The sequence below is a fragment of the Alligator sinensis genome, unplaced genomic scaffold, assembly GCF_000455745.1.
Source record: "Alligator sinensis unplaced genomic scaffold, ASM45574v1 scaffold66_1, whole genome shotgun sequence".
Classification (NCBI taxonomy): Eukaryota; Metazoa; Chordata; order Crocodylia; family Alligatoridae; genus Alligator; species Alligator sinensis.
In genome coordinates, this window is record NW_005842484.1 from 611,022 (window position 1) to 627,389 (window position 16,368).

At 44.1% G+C, this 16,368-nt stretch overlaps 1 protein-coding gene across 2 annotated transcripts in view; it reads right to left on the bottom strand.

The window, feature by feature from the left end:
• Positions 1-16,368, bottom strand: part of PAPSS1 (3'-phosphoadenosine 5'-phosphosulfate synthase 1) — a 66,977-nt gene that overhangs the window by 1,881 nt on the left and 48,728 nt on the right. For both annotated transcript variants that reach the window (XM_006031132.3, XM_014523413.2), the window contains 2 exons: positions 15,592-15,860; positions 4,445-4,674 (listed from right to left, as the gene is read on the bottom strand). In XM_006031132.3, coding sequence (XP_006031194.1) covers positions 4,445-4,674; positions 15,592-15,860 — 499 coding nt within the window. The remainder of the gene's footprint in view (positions 1-4,444; positions 4,675-15,591; positions 15,861-16,368) is intronic.

Here is a 16,368-nt window from a genome sequence, read left to right on the forward strand (position 1 = left end):
TGTTTCCTATGATAGCTCTGGGAAGGGTACATCCAGGTTAATTTCTCATGGTAAACAAATATTACTGAATTTACAGTCAATTGTCACTTAAAAAAGAAAAAAAAAGGAAGCATCTATAAGGGAATTGACTCCACATAACTCTCAGTGGAAGGCCAACAAATCTGAGCACAGTAGACATATCAACCCTTAGCTGTTTTATAGCAAGGAAGTGGTGTGGGATTCTGAATAAAAGAAAGGTCCCAGAAGGAATGAGAGAAGTGTACCAGTTGAAGGTGCAGCGATTCATTGGTCCGATATCAGATTGGCACCAATATAAAGATAATTGACTGTATCGGAAAATGGCCTGATGTGGCCAATAATTAAGCCGATAAATGCACATGCATGCATGCAGCTGCAGCGCAGCTTGTAGATGGCGACGAGCACGGCCCTGCAGCTTGGAGAGCTGCATTCAGCTGGTAAGTCTGCTGTGGTAGAAGGGGAGTGGGGAGGGAAGGGGTGTGGAGGCAGGGGCAGATCAAGGCCCCTGCAGTGAGGGAGGGAGTAGGGCTGGGGCTCAGCCAGGGCAGGACAGGAGTAGGACAGAGCCACGGCTTGACTGGGGGGCACGAGAAGGGGTGTGCATGTACCCTGGGAGGGCACAGGAGGGGAGCGTATGCCCGTGGATCTGCACGGGCTGCCACTGTGGGCTGGGCTCTTGCCGGCACTGGGGTGTTGGGCCAGGCTGCCCTCAGGGCAAGCTGCAGCAGTGCCAGGAGTGGGGTTGGAGGGGCTTCGGCAAATTCTGGGGTGGCTGCAGCCCTCCCGCAGCCCTCCACCCCCTCCCAAAGCACAGTCTGACCCGGCCTCTGCCAGGAACAGCCCAGTGCACCCCCAGCCCGAGCCTGGAGCAGCAGCCACCCTGCCCCATGCAGATCTAGAAGCACATGCCTCCCATGCCCTCCTGGGGTGCGTGCAGTGGCAGGAGCCACCTCCCCCCCACCCCCCTAGCCCCATGCCCACAGACAAGCAATGGCTCCATCCCATACCCCGCCCCGTCCAAGCTGGACAGTGCCTGCCACAGCCCCTCCCTCACCGTGGGGACCTTGATCTGCCCCCCATGCCCTTTCTCTTCCCCGTCCCCTTCCACCACAACAGATTTACCAGCTGGATGCAGCTCTTCAAGCTACATATCGAAAATCAGATCGGTACTAGTCAATGTGCCTCCTTAAAAATCGGCTATTGGTATCGGCCCCAAAAATCTCTATTGGTGCACCCCTAGTACCAGTGTTTCGATTCTAAGAGACAGACGAGCTATTTAAGGGCACATTAATAAAAGCATGTTTAGCCTCCGACCTCTCCTTGGCCGTAATTGTATGTTTGAGTAAAAGCGCCCAAAGAATCCAAGAGACTAAGGAAGAATTCATACCTAGAGACAAAGCAAGGCATCTCAAATGGTTAGGTTGAGGACCTAAAAGAAAAGGTATAAGGGCCTGCTGACAAATGTGCTGCATTAATAGTTTTAAAGAAGTTTAAAAATCATAAGCATTGATGCTTAAAGATTTTCACAAATCTTCAGAAATGTTCAGTACTGGGTTCAGTCAACAAGTCACTCTTCTCTTCTCCCTCTTTCTCTCCAAACATTTTCCTTCCCAAAACATTTTTCCTTTCCTTTAAGTCAACAGGCTACATCAATGGGTGTGAATAAACATCCCTAATATTAACTTCCCCCAACAGTTTTGGGGGAAGAATACAGTACACATTTCCTATTTTTCACTGGCAACCTCAAAAACCATTATTAGGCCCAAGGGCAGAGGCTAAATAAAAAAAGTGTCTGAAGCTCATCAGTCAAAAAGAAAATAACCAAACACACTTCTTATATTTACAGGTATACAGGCTTTGGTGCCCATTTTTACAGAAACCACAAACAGCCTGCTTACTTATGGCCTCTATTTGGCTCTTTCCAGAGGCAGGATTGTTAGTTTTCCCAAAGATTGCTGCGGTTTCTTTTCAAATGTTAGACAAATTCTCTTTCTTAGAGTTTTTTCCTCAGCAGCCGCCCGTGGCCACATTTTACAGGAAAGTCTTTCCATAAAGGGTTGGAAATCTCCCAAACAATCACCATAGCTTAAATCTCAAAGTACAATCTTGAGAAGTCACACTTGCCCGAGGGACATACTTTTTTATGTTTTTGATGAAGACACAATACAACTTTTTTGACAAATAAGTAAGAGTGGTTTGCAAATATGGCACACATCTGGTGCATTTTCATGATGATTAAAAGTCAGTTGCAAGGCTTCTCTACATCTCATTTTTATTGCATATGCCATTGACTCAAATATCAATTCAAAAAAGGAAGTTCAGTAAACTTTTACAGTTTGAATTAAGAGTAGCATAGAACTGTACTACTGTAACCCTTCGTTTTGGCATGCAAGAATTCCCTGGTGGAATTCCTCTAAAAGTATGCTTTTCAGAGTAAATGTTCAAAATTATTACAGAAATGTAAGTTTGACTAAGTCCCATTTTCCAAAGTAGTTTAGGCTCTTTGGGCTAGGCACAGAAATTACACATACATCACTACAATTGATTTGAAACAGGTTCAAACCTGTAACACAACAGAAGTTCAGTGTACATAAACTGCCTGGAACAGGTTTAAGATAAACCTGGATGGATGCAGTATCAGACTTAACTGATTTAGGTTAAATAGGTTTACTAAACTTCTGTCCCAGGTCCCCTCCAGATTCAAATTAACTAACAATCCCCCCCAGCATTCCAGGATGCTTTGCACCTCCCCCCCGCACACCCCCTCACAGTAGTACTGTGTGAAGCTACGGTCCCCGATTCGATTTGGCGGAGATTCAGCCCAATTCGGTGGAAGAATCTCCGAATCCAAATTGAATCTGAGGACCCCTGAATCTCTCAATCAAATCGGAACCCTCTGAATCAATTCAGAGAGATTGGGAAAGATTTGGAGATGCAGAGACAGCTTTAAATGTTTTTTCTACATACCTTTAGGTAGCAGGTGGCTCATGAATGCTGCAATGCTGGGGCACATGAAGCATCCCACAGAAGTGCAGAGGGCTCCCCAGGGCACTCAGCAGCAGACCCGCCAGGGAGAGTGCGGGAGGGCCCCCACACTCAGCAACTAGTGTCTCCTGGGTCTGGGGAGGAAACCCGGGGTCCCTCTGCAGCAAACTGCCATGCTGGGGAGGGTGCAGGGGGGCTCCCCAGCCGACCCGGAAGTGGACCAGAAGTAGTTCTGGTCCACTTCCGGGTTCACCGCCAAGCACATGGAGGGCCTACACCCCCGCACTCCTGTGGGACACTCCATCTGCCCCAGCATCACAGCAATCATGAGCTGCCTGCTACCTCAAGGTATGTAGAAAAAGCTTTTAAAGCTGTGTCTGTCCAAATCGCTGATTCTCCAAATCAGCATCAAATCTTCAGATTCGGCTGAATCAAATCAGGGACAGTGATCTGAATCAATGAATCGAATCGCTATCCCTGATTCGGGACGAATCTCAATTGAGTAGGGCCCTACCTCACAGGGTAGGTAGTCTAGTCTTGGCCCAAGTTGTCTGCTCTGGTTGAGTAGGAAGGTGTGCTCTAGCATCCCCCAGCTTCTGGCCTGGGGCACTCCAAGCATATGACTGCATTTACAGAATCAAAAGTGAATGTCTGTTCACTCACTTAGCTGGACAGCTTAGACTAACCTGAGACGATTGAATCGACTCAGCCTCGGGTTTTTTGACTATCTGTACTTAGTCTTGAAGTCTAAGCTACTTCTGAAAATATCACCCTCCATGAATAAAAAAACTTAACATAACCACCCCAAAATGTCAGCTCAGTATCACAGAAGAGCCACGTACAAGATGGCTATGTGGATTATCCAAATGGCTGCATCATTTCCTATTGATACTGACAGATCATCCCTGTTAGTGTTCTATAAACACTCCCTCCCCTGTGAGTCATCACCTACCTAAGGTAGCTTATTAACTGAGGTCCTACTGACAAATGTAGATGCCCGCTACTTCCTACAAAACACACCTGCTTCTGTTAAAAGATACAGAACAAAAACCACGTCCCCCCCCAACTTTATGTTCAGACAAAAAAAGATTAACCAGTCGTTTGGGTTGCCCTGCAATGTATCATCCTTTTTCACAACAGAGTTCAGTGAACAGTGAACAAATCCCTCAAAACTGGGGAACCAGTTTGGAATAAAATGAAGTTAAAACCATGTTTTCTATGTAAAGATCATGAAGCAAGTAAAACTGATGAAGCATGAAGAGAGACTAAGTCTTCTGAAACTAAACTGCACATGTAATCCAAAAGCAGCTCATGTCTTTCAGAAGTAAAAATTTAATTTAGAACTATGGCAGATACGCTGAAAGAGCTAGCAAACAAAAAACAAATGCAAACCCCACCCCCCGTCAGCTCAGGATGATTTTCAACTCAAAACACAACTTACTGTTCAGGGTCATAATAATCCATGCATTTATTTTTCTTGTTGTATGCTGCAACTCTGAAGGGTACAATTTCCAGTGCTCGGAGGCCAGGGGCCATAGTCAGCACTTTAGCACCATGGGTTGGTTCATAAAGATCCTTCCCAGTCTCTGGGTGTGGCATGCCTGCCGGATCCCGTCCAACAATGTAGAAGTTAACACCAGCTACCATCCGAGACCTGCAGTGCCACTGTACCTAGGGCAACATTCAGGTAAGCAAATTGAGAAGACAAAGTTAGGAGGGAGGGGAACAAAGCAACAATACTAAACTAACATTATTATGCATCACTATGATCAACACTTCATTACATCAAACTTGCATAATTAAATTTGGGCAATGCACATATTAGCTTTTTTTGGTACTCTGTAGCAAGACTATAGGTGTGTACAGAAGTTACATTTCTTGCACAATGAGGCCCCCAAAAGTGCTCTGTAGCCATTACACAGCAAATGTTCATGGCTGCAGAGCACTTTTAAAATGGCTTACTGCATGAAAAGTTAACCCTTGTCTGATGTATTACCAGACTCTATGGCAGAGCAACTTAGGGATCCTGCATCCAGGTTCCCTGCAAAGGTTAGTTTTAGGTGATTCTGTCTGCATCCCAAGCGGCTTTGCAGGTCTGTCACAAAGAGGAGACAGAAACCCTGTGTCTCCTCCGTGTGCAGCTGGGTGGGGGGGGGGGACGGAGCCCCCGCTGCCACAGCTACCCTTGATAAGGTCTTGTGGGGAACAGGGCCAGGCCCATGCAGCAAGAGGGCCTCCCGCCCACCTGCTGCACAAACAACTTGACAGTGGCAGAGGCTGCTATGTTTGGAGCTGGGCAGGGGGGCTGGGAAACGGAACCAGACCGCAGAAGCAGCCAGGAAAGGCCTGCAAGATGGAAGGCTCCGTTTCCCCTCCTCCCACCCCAGCTCCAGGTGCAGCAGTCTCTGCCGCTGTCAAGATGCTTGGGGAGGGGGAGTGAGGGAGCGCCCCCCCCCCACCACACAGGCCAGGCCTGGTTGCCCCTAAGACCTTAACAGAGGTAGTTTGGGGGGAGGATAGGAAGGCTGTGCAGCAGGGGGGCTCCCTCTTGCCCCCCTACCCCCCAGCTGCTGCTGACAGTTACCAGCTGGAGGGAGGGTGGGGCTGGGAAGAGGGGTGGTCTGATAGCCTCCTGGGAAGCTGCTGGAGCACCCCTGCCTACTGGCCTGGGCCAGTGCAGCCAGGCTCTGAGCTGCCCCCATTCCCACCAAAAGACAAGCACCTGTTGGATACAATGACACTCTAACGCATGGCACTTTTGTGTAAAGTGCCACAGTTAGAGCACCTCCCTGACAGGGTGCCTAAACCTCTGTACATGCCCTATGTTACAGCAATTTCATTAAAGCAAAACATTTCAATTTGGTAAGCAATTCTCAATCTACGGATCACTATGACAGTTCAAAAGAGTACCTGCCATAAAGAAATAACTGGTAATATTGCTGGATTTCTGTTTCTAGCTATAACTCTAGCTATTAAAAGATGAGTCATAATACACTGAATATATCCCTGCTAGTGAAAGCAAGTGGTTGCCCCAGAAACAGACAGAAGCTTCTTGAAGAAATTAAAAGGATGACATGGCTCTAAAAGAGCAGCATAAAGAATCCTGAATGGAACAAACAGCAGGAACTTTCAGATTGAAGGGGTCTAAATTAAGAGTCTGTAAGAGGAAATATTAAAAAATATAGCCTTGTTTTATAAAAAAGACAGGGCCAAAGAAAAGAGCTTAGCAGGATTCTTAACACATTAGCTATCCCCATGAATAACACCACTTGTAGCTGTCACAACCAAATTAAGTAGTGCCCATGTCACAAGCAAATAAAACCATTCAAAGCAGTTTTGTTTTACACTAAGTTAACTAAGGGTTAACAAAAGTTTTTGCCAGTAACCGCCTTTTTGCTGCGCATGTCAAAAAAAAATTTATTGCTGCGCCACTAACAGAGATACAACTTAGCCTTATGTGCTATACATAAATCATTATAATTGGTCAAAGAAAACAAGGAGTAACCCTATGATAACACCCTAGCGAAGACCGCTAGATAATTGTCGATTCTAATTAAATTTATGACGTGGCAAAAACTAATTGGCTATTATACAAATAAAACCCGTCTTCACTTCCGTGAAGTGGGAGACCTCCGCGCACACACCTAAAAAACCTCTGAACGTATGTGTGAGAGTAATTGACAAATTGATCACTTGTCAGTTTCCCCCGTCTCGACCCAATACTCAGACGTAAATCGACAACCTGCCGGCCCGACCATTTCTCTGCCCGACCACCAAACTCTTATGCAGACCGACCTACGACCTTTAAGCTATAACTAACCAAATATCTTTGACCTCCATCCTTCACCACCTTGACGGCGTGAATAAATAATCTTGCTTTATAACCGATAAGTGTCCGCCTAATTAATTCCACTCCAAGCGTCACAAGTACCCGCCTGACGGCCTTCTAAGGCCCCGGACCCTTATCTGCCCGGGTGGGAGTCAGGGAGAGCTGCTGGCCAGCTGCCCTGGGTCCCGACAGTAGCCTTCACTTCAATTTCATTAATACAAGGATTGCCAAATTTCAGTCTTCAGGTCTTCAGCTCACCCCCAAATGGGGCGGGAAACAGTTTTCCCTTGAAGTGAAATATTGCAATGTTACTGTAAGCGTAAAATTAGAGGATTTTTACACTTTCCTCTAAAAACACAAGAATTGACCAGCATCAAGAATAAGGTACTTCAGAGACTCACTGCATAAGTCATTACAATTTAAATGTATAACTGAAGTGTCAAAATTAATCTGTAAAGAGAAAACAAGGCAAAAATCCTATTCAGGTAGATAAAAATCAAGATGTGCTTCTTTAGCTGAGGTTTTGCAGTTGCTATGTAGAAATCAATAGCAAACAGATCCTACACAGCAAAATTTAAAGCAGTGATTTTCAGCCAGGATGCCATTCCAGCCTGGGGTGCTGCCAGATGCTCTGAAGGTGTCACAAAGTGTGAGGAAGTAGAATTATGGAAAATTAGGGTTGGAAGGGGCCTCAGGAGGTCATCTAGTACAACCCCCACTCAAAGAAGGACCATCCCCAACAACATCATCCCAACCAAGGCTTGGTATAGCCAGTCTTTAAAAACCTCCAATTGAATGCTTCAGCCCTTTCCACATCATCTGTCACTAGGTGGCCTCCCCCAGGCAGTAAAGAACCAACAGTTTCCCGGATTTTCTTGTTGCTGACATACTTGTAGAAATTCTTATTATCCTTCACGTCCCTTGCTAGCTGCAACTCCAGTTGTGCTTTGACCTTCCACATTTCATCTCTGCATGCCTGAACATACTCCTCCCTAGTTGTTTGTCCAAGTTTCCACTTCTGTACACTTCCTTGTTGTGTTTTAGCTCACTGAAGAGTTCTCTGCTAAGCCAAGTTGGTCTTCTGCCATACTTGCTAGTCTTCCTGTGCATCAGGATGGTTAGTTCTTGTGCCCTCAGTAACATTTTTTTAAAGTACAACCAGCTCTCCTGGACTCTTTTCCTCACTTATACTGGCCTCCCAGGGTTAAGTGAGGTATAAGAAGATAAGTATATATTTCAAGCTTGTTCCTGCCTGGCTGATCCCCCACCCTCACTGTCCAGCCTATGTATAAGATGATAAGCACTATAGTGTATTAATTAGGGTTGGTTTTTTTTTTTAATTGAGTGGCACTCAATTCACAAAAGTTATGGAAAGGTCCCCCGAGTCCAATGAGGGACGCATCAAGGTCAAAGAGGTTGATAACCATTGATTCAGACATTCTCTAATACATATTTGAATTAACACCCCTTATTAGAAGAGACTTTTTCAGTGAACAACCACAGACTGACCAATGATATAGCAACGGCTTCCAAACGCCAACCTTATGAAAAGGCTTTACATCAAACAAATAGATGCAATTCTTTACATAGATCCAGCCACAAATGAAGAGAGTCAGTTATCTCTATCACTTCTGTATTTATTGCCTGCAAGTACTACTACATCTCCAGGCAATCCCAGGACATATGGGCTTGATTCAGTTTCTTGCAGGTTTACACCACTAAAACAAGTAATTTAGTGTTGGAACAGTACAGTTTAGGACTGAGGAAATGCATATCCTACAACAGGGGTCGGCAACCCCAGGCACGCAGTATGGACCATGACATGTGAAGGCATTTTGCTTGGCACATGTGCCTCAGAGCAGACAGCGGTGGAGCTGTGAAGGTCCCAATCCTTATTGTAACAATGCAGTCTCGGTTCCTTCCCCATGCTGCCAGCAACAAGCTCCTTCCCCTGCTGCCAGCAACAAGTCGAGCCGGGGCTCCGCAGATCCTAGTACAGCTGCTTACAGCAGCCCAGCCTCTGTGGCAGGCAGCAGGGGCCTACCCAGAGCCTGGGCTGGCTGTGACAGGCAACCGGGAGGCTGCAAGCAGCTGAACGGGGGTCTGCAGAGCCCCAGCCTGGCTCAGAAGCCATACAGTGCACCACTAACAGAGCCGTCAAATAAAAATCTACTCCACATATATTTACCATCCACTGTAATACACCAGTTCACTCCATGTTTAGCATACAGCTGCCGTTAAACCTGAACTTTTTTTCTGCATGAAAAGCTCTGAACAGTGGTGAAGGTTCAGCATTCAGAATTGCAGCTTGGTCCACTGGGAGCCAAAGCAACAGTGGAGATGGCAACAAGTGCCTCAGTGATAAGGATCTTGACTCCTCACATAATACCAAATCACCTGAACATTTGTTAGCCCCATGCTCCCCAAAGCCTCATTCACTCAGCAACCAACAGGAACCAGGGATATAAGCTGCTTATTTGCTATTAGAAAAAGCCCACTGCCTAACTGCATATGCGGGTATCTTTGAAAAATCTCATGATCAGGCACTTTTGAATTTCTCCCCCCACCCCATTCCCCCATACACACAGTCATATAAAAAAAAAGTCAGAAAGAAAAATAAGAAACTTTGTGCTTTTCATTTTGTAAAGACTTAACATTTTCTCTGAAAAAACTTTGTAACTCCCTCCCCTCACCCCTTCTTTTTTCCCTTACTGGCCTGCTATACAATGAAGGATTAATGCAGAGGAAGTGTTTCCAGGAATGAAATGCAATCTGGTTCTACATCTCTTTTTTTTTTTTTTTTTTTTAATGAAATTAATTCATTTTCTAAAAATGAATTTTGCCCATTAGTAAGCTGCCAAAAATCCCATCAGGGCAATAAAAAAAGTTATGTAAACATATTTGATTCACAAGCGTTACTATAGCATACTGATTAACTAACCTATGTAATAAACATTTACTCATTTTCAGAAGTTTTATTTCAGTCAAGCTAGAGTCAAAGTATATGCTAACCTTCATCTGAGCTTTCCTGGCCTTCTAAACCACGCTGGGTGATCAAATAGATCAAGAGGCCTCTGGCATCCTGAAGCTTGATCAATTGGAAAGTTCTGCAAGATGGCAAGAAAGCAACAACTGCCAGAAGGCTGAATGCCAGCAGGCCCTTGTTTCCCCTTTTCCCCCTTTTTAGCAGTAAAAACCAGGGGTTTTCAGAGCGGCTTGAGTCAGCAAACAATAAAAACTGAGCCAAGGGGAACTGGATGCTTTGGGGAAAAGCATCCACACCAGAAGACAGGCAGGTGATCCAGGCTGACCTGGACAGGCTCAGCAAGTGGGCGGACGAGAATCTGATGGTGTTCAACGCTGATAAATGCAAGGTTCTCCACCTTGGGAAGAAAAACCCGCAGCATCCTTATAGGCTCGGCAGTGCTATGTTGGCTAGCACTATGCAAGAAAGAGACTTGGGGGTCATCATTGACCACAAGATGAACATGAGCCTGCAGTGTGATACTGCGGCTAATAAAGCGACCAAAACGCTGGCTTGCATCCATAGATGCTTCTCAAGCAAATCCCGGGACGTCGTTCTCCCCTTGTACTCGGCCTTAGTGAAGCCACAGCTGGAGTACTGTGTCCAGTTTTGGGCTCCACAATTCAAAAAGGATGTGGAGAAGCTTGAGAGAGTCCAGAGAAGAGCCACATGCATGATCAGAGGTCAGGGAAGCAGACCCTACGATGACAGGCTGAGAGCCCTGGAGCTCTTTAGCCTGGAAAAGCGCAGGCTCAGGGGTGATCTGATGGCCACCTATAAGTTTATCAGGGGTGACCACCAGTATCTGGGGGAACGTTTGTTCACCAGAGCGCCCCAAGGGATGACGACTAGGTCGAACGGTCATAAACTACTACAAGACCGTTTCAGGCTGGACATAAGGAAGAATTTCTTTACTGTCCGAGCCCCCCAAGGTCTGGAACAGCCTGCCACCGGAGGTGGTTCAAGCGCCTACATTGAACACCTTCAAGAGCAAACTGAATGCTTATTTTGCTGGGATCCTATGAACCCAGCTGACTTCCTGCCCTTTGGGCAGGGGGCTGGACTCGATGATCTTCCGAGGTCCCTTCCAGCCCTAATGTCTATGAAATCTATGAAGAAAGAAAAAATATAGTAATTTTTGGTAGATGACTTCTAGGGCACATCTGCATCACAAACTCAACACACCCAGCAGCAATTCCTTCAAATATGCTCCATGGACTCTAGTAGCATAACAGCGTCTACATGGTATCAGGGGTGGGCAAAGTGACACTGTTAATCAAAAACATTACTTATCCTACCCTCAGCTCTGGGCAACACCACTCTTGTCCAGGACACAACAATAGGGTTTGAATAAAAGTGTCACTTCCAGGCTGAGTAAGTCTACAGGCTAGACATGACTTGAGATAGTAATTAAAGCAATACTGGAATGAGAAATTTCCAGCTCATAATTGTCTGTTCTTTCCTCTACAGCCACTAAGGGCATTTTTAGATGTATGCGATGGAGGACCAGGCACTTTTTTTTAAAGCACCCAACGCTATGTCACATACATTTGTATAAACGGCAAAATGCACATTCGAGTTCAGAACATGCCAATGGTGCACTTTTGAACTAAAACACAGCGAAGGTGTTTTACTTTAAAAGCGCATTGCTGCCATTTGCCCAGCGCTGACACGCATTTCGCCATTTATACAAATGCACACGATGTAGCACCAGGCGCATACACTTGCATGCAGAGTAGACTCGCTGGCTCTTTCTGATGGGGCTTGGGCTGTGCTGCACTCTGGCAGGTGGCAGCAGAGCTGGGAGGAGGGCTATGGCGAATTTTTGGGTGCCTGCAGCACCCCGTAGCCCTGCTGCCAGCACCACTGCCCAGACAGAGCACAGCACAGTCCAACACCCGCACTGGGAATAGCCCAGTGTTGCCCCAGCTCCAGCCCCAGCCCCTTCCCTGCCATGCACCCCAAGGCATGCATGCAGTCACCACTGCCCAGAGCCAGCCTGGAGCTCTGGGCTCCAGTGCACTGGTTGTGGCCTCCCAGCTGTCTGCCACAGCCAGCCCAGGCTCTGGGCAGCTTGCAGCAGGGCTTGTAGCCTCCTCACTTGCTGCCAATGGCAGCTGCCCAGAGCCCAGGCTGGCTGTGGTATGCCAAGTAAAATGGCCTTATATGCCAAGCTCTGGCACACGTGCCAGGGGGGTTGCTGACCCCTGGATTAGGAGGTAAGATGATCATCAATCTACTGCACAGCTGCTTTCTTCAGTCATCACTGATAGAAAGCAGTGAATGACAGAAATTGGAATAGAAAAGAAAAGCAATCTTTGTAATTATAGTACAATAAGAGCTTTGACATTTAAAGAATTATTTGGGTGCCCACTCACCACCACCTTCCTGCTAAATGGGCACCTCTGCTGAGGAACGGAAGCTTACTTTGGATGGAACGACAGGATAATTTGAACACCCATACCCCATTTTTCTTGCAGCATGGAACATGTCCATTTATGCCACAATCTTTCAAAGGAGTGCTAACAATTAGACGTCTATTTTTCTCAGGAATCACAGAAAGAAAAACTTGCCTTGCACATAAAGATTTCTGTCACAATGAAAAAAAATTCTCACAGCAACAGTGTGGTTCTTGCATGGATAAAGTAACTAATCATAAGCCTTGTCATTTGAAAGTAATGGCAGGGAGGAAGGCCAGCCATAAACTAAGATATATGAGACTGACAGTTTTGACCATTCTGAATTCCTCACTTGGGAAAGCATTCATCATTAGTTAATGACAAGGAGAGAACCTGCAGTAGAAAGGAAATACCACCTCACTTTTCAGAGTTAAAAACAATACATCTGCAAAGGGGATCTGGCTAAGATTTTCAGGTCAGTGTGTTGCCCATTATCAGACTGCTCCAAAATTTCTTGCAATTTCCTTTGAAGCGTGTAGGGCTGAGCACTTTATGAGACACGATACCAAACTAGATGGAATTATATCTGATATAGTATGGTCATCCCTATATAAAAAAAGAACAGTTGCTATCCAGAACAACTTCAAGATGTGCAGGAGATCCTCAAACTGTTCATCATAGACAACAATATTTTTTCCTCCGTGCAAATATTCTCAAATAAAACAAGCAGTAGCACTGAAGAAGTGTTCATATCATCTTTTGTGGAGAAACTGGAGAAAGACGCCAGCCTCCTAAAGACCCAGCAGGTGCAGGATCTTTTTTTCTTTTTAAGTGAAGTTAGTCCCAAGTTAGTCAACATACATAGCGTTAATGTGCCTTAGCACATCTAGATGTGCATTAAGGCACTTTAGCTATTCACACCTAAAATGGCCATTTTAAAGGCACATTAAAGACACACACATGTAGACCCACACCCTTAATACGCCTTAAAAATGGCTAATGAGACTTAAAAGCAACACATGTAGATGTAATCTTTTTGACTTAGGTTGTGTGTTTTCCAGAAAAATTAAGCATCAATCTCACTGGAAGTCAGAGAAGGGCAACTACCTGTCTCATCTTTAAAACCCAGCCAAAAGCATGCAGTTAGAGGCAAGGTAACTTTTTTTCCTAATGGCATCAATGAGACAGGAATAATTAAAAAAAAAAAAAAAGTATTGTAAAAAGGTCTCTGCGTATTTGATAAATATTTCAATCAAAAACTAAATACACAATTAGAAATTCATATCAACTGGACACTGCTGTTCTGACCACAGTTAGACACTATACATAAGTTTTCTCTGGTTGTGGAGTCTGTAGAAATAGCATGACTAACAGAATCCAGACATCTTTTGTATGTGTGTACGCCACAAGCAGACAATCTATAACACAAATGGTATGTACATGTGCCGCCACTGTGTTAGGTTTTCTAAAACACAGGTAAATTTGGAAAATTTTAAACTTTTATTGCCATCTGGGTAATAGCACCCAGGAAATCCCAAAACTTGGGACCTCATTCAGATACAAGTGGTGTTTGGGTAGAATGATTCTAGAAGAGTTTAGAATCAAGTAAAGCGTAAGTCTGAAATGGAAGAACAGCTGTTGTCCAAGTTCTACATGTTTATATTCTTTAGCAATGTGCTCATCTTCCCAAGCAGGGTGGAGCAATTAAGGTTTAACACAACATTAGCCCTTCCAAAGTTGATCTTTTCCCATTATAGGTAAACTGTCAGGACTGCAGATATAGTTTCTTGGTTGCTTAGCCAACAATCCATAAAAAAAGTTTTTAAAATACAAAAACACAGTAAATTGAAACCTATGAACCATGCCCATTAAATCTTTACAGACTGGAAAACCATGTACATCCTGTTGATAACCATGCTGGTTCAAACAGCTGCTTGTTTTCTGTAAATCATTTGCACTACAGAAACAAATCTGGTACCAATGTCTTCTAAATGACCTACAGAAATGATTAAAGGAAGAGTGTCTTTTTTATTAGTTGGCTAAAAATATGTTATTGGCAGTCTGCTTTCTGAGGTCATTGGAAATGCTTCATAAATTAGGAGATGTTTCTTGTTTTATTCAAGATTATGACTGAAGGTTGTGGGAAGAATTTTGTTCTTTCTTTTATAATTAAGATTCACACTAGAAATTAAGGAAGTAAGAAAGTTGTATTGTTCAACTCAATTCACTTGCATATGGTTTTCTTAACCACAACAGTGTCACCAAGTAGCCAAAGCAGTCAGAATGCTAATGTCTTTCAAAAATCTTAAAAAGTGAGAACACTATTAATAAGATGTCAAAAACAAGTATTTAAAAATATATTGCATCAATCAACTTCTAGATGCCACAGAGCTGGAGGTTGAAGACTTGTTAATCTTCAAAACACAACCATTGCAGCACATAGCACAACCTCTCTCACAGGCTCAACTGTGATCTGGAACTAACTCCTCTCTGTGGAATGAAAGATACTTCAGGTCTCCATACTTGCTGAACTTGCCAACAAGGAAAACAAATGAATGGCTACCACAATGGCTTATTTTTGCTGTGGGGACCCCTTTTTCCTGGTAATGTGGCTAAGATGACCAAAAAGTCATCAGATGGTTAATTTTCAGCTATTGGGAACCTAGTCAGAATCTGAACTTCCTGCGACCTAGAGAAAAAAAACGATAGTGGGATATAGAACCTATACCCCCGAGCCAACCAATCTCCCCCAAATGTGAACACTTATTCTCTTTGCTGCCTCCCACATTCTCAAGGGGGTTCAATCCAAGCCTTAACTTCTAAACAAAGTCTTGCCAAAGAGTTATTTCATAGGAATTTTAATGTAATACCTTGAAGCAATTCTCCCTGGATTAAGTTTGCCAAAAAATAAACAAAGCCATTTCTTCTAATTCGTGTACACCCCCCCACCCTTCTTTTATTTGGGTCATAAAACTTGAATCTCTAAAACTCTTGTTTCTTTTGGCATTTGTTCAATGTGCTACTAGACCTCATGACTCCATCTGAAAAAGGTGAAAAGAGAGGAAGAGTTAATGTGTCATCATGTCCTTTTACCATGCAAAAGGAAAGAAGCATCTAAAAATCTAGCACTGCTCGCTCATGCTTTCTCCCTAACCCTGTTAAAAAACCCTATGAATTGGAAGATTCTTTGTAGAAACATATTTGCCTGTACAGAAAGGGATTTTCTATGCTAAAAGTAGTTATTAAAATGCTCAACTGCCAGTAAAAACAACACAGCACAAAACAAAGACAGGATACTGCTGAAGGTTTTTTCTGTATTGTCACAATGTGTCTACCTCAGTTGGTCCAGCATACATCATGGGAGAAGGAAATATGGCCACCACTGTTGTTTCTGGATTCAGTATTCCTTCCTCAAGTACTGCTGCATGTTGCTTCATACGCCACATCAGCGGAACATCGTCCTCCTTTGTCCAGCCACCAAGTGGATGCAGGAGCAGAACTGGACGGCGGTAGCCTCGTTCTAAAAGCTGCTTATGAGTATCCTGCATTAAACGAGCATGCCCATTGTGCACTGGGTTGCGTAGCTGGAATGCAAAGACTGCATCTATGGAAAGAAGAGAGGGCCAAAATATTTAGAGTTACAATCTGCACAGTTCAGATCACAAGTGGTACTCTACATACATGTACTACATATTTTAACAGGCTCTTGGAACTGGCCAAACAAGACACTATGGACTTTCAAACTGGAATCCCAGTGAAGCAGCCAAAAAAGAGCAACCATTAACAAGATAGTTTTTAGTTATTTTAGTTATCAAGTTTTGTCAATGAACTGCTGTATAAATATACAAATTGCTTCAGGAAACTATTATAATGAACTCTACAAAGGACCACATCTTAAGTGGATTCAGAAAGTGCATTTAGGCTGCAGTTACTCAGTTAGACATCTCTCCAGAAGCATATCATTAGGCTTCATGATATTTATCAGTTATCCAATGACTGCCTGGTTTCATGTTTCCTATTCATCTATTTCCAGTGGCTGAAATTAACTGAATATGCTTTATAAATATGTAAAATATTACTTGCTGCATATATACAACCTAATAATCTGAGAG